At 35.6% G+C, this 5,137-nt stretch overlaps 1 protein-coding gene across 1 annotated transcript in view; it reads left to right on the top strand.

The window, feature by feature from the left end:
- SPOCK3 (SPARC (osteonectin), cwcv and kazal like domains proteoglycan 3) overlaps positions 1-5,137 on the top strand; it is a 345,817-nt gene that overhangs the window by 286,784 nt on the left and 53,896 nt on the right. Inside the window, exon 6 of the mRNA XM_014518612.2 lies at positions 4,446-4,565. Coding sequence (XP_014374098.1) covers positions 4,446-4,565 — 120 coding nt within the window. The remainder of the gene's footprint in view (positions 1-4,445; positions 4,566-5,137) is intronic.

The following is a 5,137-nucleotide window of genomic DNA, read 5'->3' as shown; positions in this document are numbered from 1 at the left end:
GTGCGATGCTGCTGCTAGTAAAGCGACCAAAACGCTGGCTTGCATCCATAGATGCTTCTCAAGCAAATCCCGGGACGTCATTCTCCCCCTGTACTTGGCCTTAGTGAGGCCGCAGCTGGAGTACTGTGTCCAGTTTTGGGCTCCACAATTCAAAAGGATGTGGAGAAGCTTGAGAGTGTCCAGAGAAGAGCCACGCGCATGATCAGAGGTCAGGGAAACAGACCCTACGATGACAGGCTGAGAGCCCTGGGACTCTTTAGCCTGGAAAAGCGCAGGCTTAGGGGTGATCTGATGGCCACCTATAAGTTTATCAGGGGTGACCACCAGTATCTGGGGGAACGTTTGTTCACCAGAGCACCCCAAGGGATGACGACTAGGTCGAATGGTCATAAACTACTACAAGACCGTTTCAGGCTGGACATAAGGAAGAATTTCTTTACTGTCCGAGCCCCCAAGGTCTGGAACAGCCTGCCACCTGAGGTAGTTCAAGCGCCTACATTGAACACCTTCAAGAGCAAACTGGATGCTCATCTTGCTGGGATCCTATGAACCCGGCTGACTTCCTGCCCTTTGGGTAGGGGGCTGGACTCGATGATCTTCCGAGGTCCCTTCCAGCCCTAATGTCTATGAAATCTATGAACTGTGTCCCTAAAGTAAATAGTACAATCTCTTCCCTCCTTCAAGGAAGTCAGTCCTTCTAAAGGGCGAAAATTAGATAGAAGAATCCTACATGCATACAAAATATTTTTAATCTTATTTTCTTCATCTCTATGTACTTATAAATGACTTCGTTACATTTCAGTTTTTATAATGAAATATGTTGTGTTCCAGTAAGCGCATTCATCCAATTTTATTTGTTTTAATTAAAATATTATTGGTCTTTTTTCCCCAGTAATCAAAATGTATTCATTATTTTAATTACTTGTTTCTTTATGTTGTGTTATACTGCCAAAATGAACAGAACAATATAATGCATTAGAATGTTCAGGTAAGTACCATATTCGGGAATAATTACTCAAATTGATGGATAGTGACACATACTAGATAAGGAGTTTATCATTATGTCGTTTTTTGTCATTTACAAAAACACAGAAAATAAAGAGATTTTCTGAAATGAACTCCTTTTTGGTGCGTTTTTTATAATACACCATATGTCCATATCTGGATTTACTTTCTTCTCCTGCTTTATTTTCAGCAATAGGAAAATCCTAGAATCATAGAAAAATAGATTGGGAAGGGACCTCAAGATCTCAGGGAGTTAGATGAACTCCATATCATCTAACTCAGCCCCCTTTTCTGCATGGGATCTGTATAAACAATTCCACACCTTCCCAATGACAAAGAATCTATAAACTCTCTAGGTAATATTTTCTAGCACTTGATCCACCCTCATGTAGGAAGCTCATCCTAATATCCAAAATAGATCTCCTTTGTTACAGTTTCTGTTTTCTCTTTTCAAAGAAAAGAGTTCTTTGCCATCCTTTTACTAACAACCTATTTTGTATTTGAAGAATATTATTAAATACCTCCTCCGTCTTTTCTTCTCCAAACTAAATAATTCCAGTACTCAACTAGTCCTTCCTTATATGTCATGTTTTGTAGACCTCTGGTAATTTTTGTTGCTCTCCTTTTGACTCCTTCCAGTTTGAGTTGAAAATTTAAATTTGATTGTCCCCCAAAAAACATGCAAAAAAGGAGAGGATCCCTGCAAAATCTAAAAATGAAAAAATATATTTTTATTTCCAGAAACAAAATTACCATGAAAAATATATTTCAAATCATTTTGAAGCACCTGGTAGACCATCAAAATTTTGTGAAAAATTTGATTTGCTAACAATTTCTATTATTTAAATTACTTGCTAATGTGCTCATAAATGAATGGTACATTACTTGGTAAAAATACCGAAGTTTAGTATTGAAATGCAGGATTTCTTTATAGTTCTGTGTTTTGAATCTTTGCTGGGAAATGGAGACCACAATTTAAATTATTAACAGTGTGCATTAGTGAAGATCTGCTGTATCTATCTTGTAAATTTCACATATAAAAGACATCTGCTTTTACTTGACATATCAGAAGTGTCACAAACCAAATATGCACTGTGCATTTAAATTGATAATACTGTAAATGTAATTACCTGCGATACTTAAGAGCTGACTCAACCACTTGAGTAGCTATGGGGCATAAAAAAGGCAATTGACAGTTTGTAATCAGGTTGTTTTGCATTGCCTTGATTTTTTAAGATGATGATCTATTCCCATCCTAAAGTAATCCAAATCATTAAAATTAGCGACAGCTAAAAATGATAATTTTCTCATTCTCTTCTCTGTTTTGGAATCAAATTATCATTTAAAGTGTAAATATGAAACAACAAAGTTTGGGAAAAAGTTCAGTTATTTTATATTCTGTAAACTTTGAGGCATTTGCCTTAATTCAAGATCAGAAACCAGGCCCCTGAAAACGATCTTTAAAATGGAGCTCATCACATCATATTATTCAGGAGCTATCACACTATGTCATACTGCCTCCAACAATGGCCACCAACAAAACTTTAAAAGAATAAAAGCCCCACTGACATGAGATGATCTAGTGTGGATGGTAGATGTCATCATTGTCTTCCTTCCCCAGTGCTTAAGGTTCTGCATCTATGATGGCAGAGAATTTGTTCATTCATGTTCCATGTGAGTGTTTTTCTGGCTTGGAACGTACCCTTGGAATCCATGTAGCTTAAATTCATTTTGGAGTTGCTGCCTGTGGATAGATATAACTTCAAAAGGAGAGGGGAAACTTGCCACTCGGGAGCATGTATCAGCTCTTATTTAATTTTCACATCTATACTCTCCTATACCAATATAAACGAACAAAGTTTCTGTAACTTTAAACCTAAATAAAACAGATAGAAGGCTAAGCTTTACTTCTACTGCACAGAAGGTGAAAATTATATCAGAACAGCTTATACCAGTATACCTTAATACTGGTATAACTGTTATGCCTGACCATACCCACCACAATCATTGTTGATGCCATATTGATGAAAGTTGACCCTTAATTTTTATATAAGACCTTGTTTAAAAATGAAAGAAGGTATAGGCTTTCAAAATACTGACTATACGAGAGATTCAAAGGAATGAAGGGAGTCCATGTTATCTAGATACCTAACCAAATTAAAAAGAACAAGAGCTATAAAAGAGTAACATCTTCATCCCCAATACTTGATGACAGATGGCATTTTCCACCAGAGAAACACTTTGATTCCTAATCTCTCAGTCTTTCTCTGATCCACACCCAAGCCAGTGGTGGAAAAGAAACACTCCATGGTATTTGTCTAGTCACACAGCACAAATAAAGTACCTGGATTTTCTGTCCAATAGATGCCTAGCTCCTCAGATAAGATTATTGCCAGCTCTAGGATTGGTAAAAGCAAAGTGCCATCATGTTGCAATCTTAACTAACAATATCCAATGTATTTAATTTATCCAAGTTAGTAGGGCACTTTCAACCTGTTATTAGTGTCTGATGTCTTTGAGCTTAATCAGCAACAGACCAATACTGGTATTGATTCCATTTGTGTACTAAATTACATGGGAGGAAGAATTATAAGTCTGTGTAAGGTTCACAGGAAAAGAGCACAAAACATGGTTTTAGAAGAAACTCAAGTGGTTGTTTTCTGGTGTATACAAATGTGTGCACAAATTCCATATAGACATTATTGACAAGAAGTATCAAAGTTTCAAGAGCCATGCTCTGAGCAAAGAATGAATAAACAGCAAATATACAAATACTGGCAGTTGTATTAGGGCTTTTCCTTTGCTGACACACTGATCTGCTTCAGTTTTACTTTAAAAGCAAAAGAACAAGTTCCAAGCTGCCATTCAGATAAATAAAATGTACACAACATATTACCAGTAAGTCTCATGCATTACAACAGCATGTGCCAAATGCAAATAAAACTAGAGGCTTATATGCAGCAAATGAACATCAGCTTTAGCCTGAAGCTATGCTACCTTGGGTTGTGAGACTTTAGAAGGTAAAGCAATTCTGAGTTTAGGTAGTAATTAGGTAGAGACCAACAAGATCATGCATTTGGAATACTGTTTGTTGATTTTTATAGTATTTTTATAGTATATTTCCACAGTAAATGGAGTGCTTCTGTGTGGATATGTATGTTATATGTAGCTAGAATTGCTTATAAAGTGTTCTAGTATCTTCTAGACAAACAACAACATACAGATAAAAGATATACTGGAAAATTATTTCTATATTAGCAATACTAATTAAAGTTATGTTTTAAGGCTGCAATTAAGTACTGAAAGAATGAACTCCTATTGGGAGGAAAAACAGAATATTTTTTCTCTTTTTCACTTTTTAACATAATTTGAAAGGTGTCACTTATACAGGAAATACAAGTAATAAAAATCTTACATTTGTTTGTTTGCTTGTTTTTCAGTGTGCAGTGATCTGGAATTTAGAGAAGTTGCAAATAGATTGCGAGACTGGTTTAAAGCACTTCATGAAAGCGGAATCCAGAACAAGAAAACGAGAATTGTACAAAGGCCTGAAAGAAGCAGTAAGAGATTTTTACTTTGAGACTTTCCTGCACTTTTTTGCATTATTAAGACTTTAATTATTCCAGTGATCTCCAAACTATGTTTTATGAAGCAAATGCAAGGAAACATTAATTTATTACTTTAAGGGATTCATTTTCTTATTTAAATGTGTTTCAGGAAGTAGAAATATGCTTTAATATCAACTTTCAACATTCACTTTAATCTTTAAGAGTTTTTTTTGGCAGAACTTTGGTGAGAGAATATATGGAAGCTATTACTCATAAAGCTGCTATTTAGCTCTAGGTTTGAATGAGAATAGTAACACAGTAGAAATGGTTTAATAAAGCTTGATAATTAGTAACCCTATAAGGAGAGCAAAAGGGAGGAAGTGTTTCAGAAAAAAACAAATGAGGGGTTCTGAGCAACTGGTCCACTGAGAAAAGAGGTAAGTTGCTTTGTGCTTGCCATTGGAAAACATTGATTGAAAGAAGTTTGTAATTACCAGTGGTTGTTGCCACTACTGGGTTTCATAGTGGTTGTTGATACAAAAGAATATAGGAAAAAGGAATGACTAAGAAAAAAGGAATTTTTC

The sequence above is a fragment of the Alligator sinensis genome, unplaced genomic scaffold, assembly GCF_000455745.1.
Source record: "Alligator sinensis unplaced genomic scaffold, ASM45574v1 scaffold49_1, whole genome shotgun sequence".
NCBI classification, from domain to species: domain Eukaryota; kingdom Metazoa; phylum Chordata; order Crocodylia; family Alligatoridae; genus Alligator; species Alligator sinensis.
The sequence above is the reverse complement of the archived record's forward strand: the minus strand, read 5'-3'. Positions and strand labels throughout refer to the sequence as shown.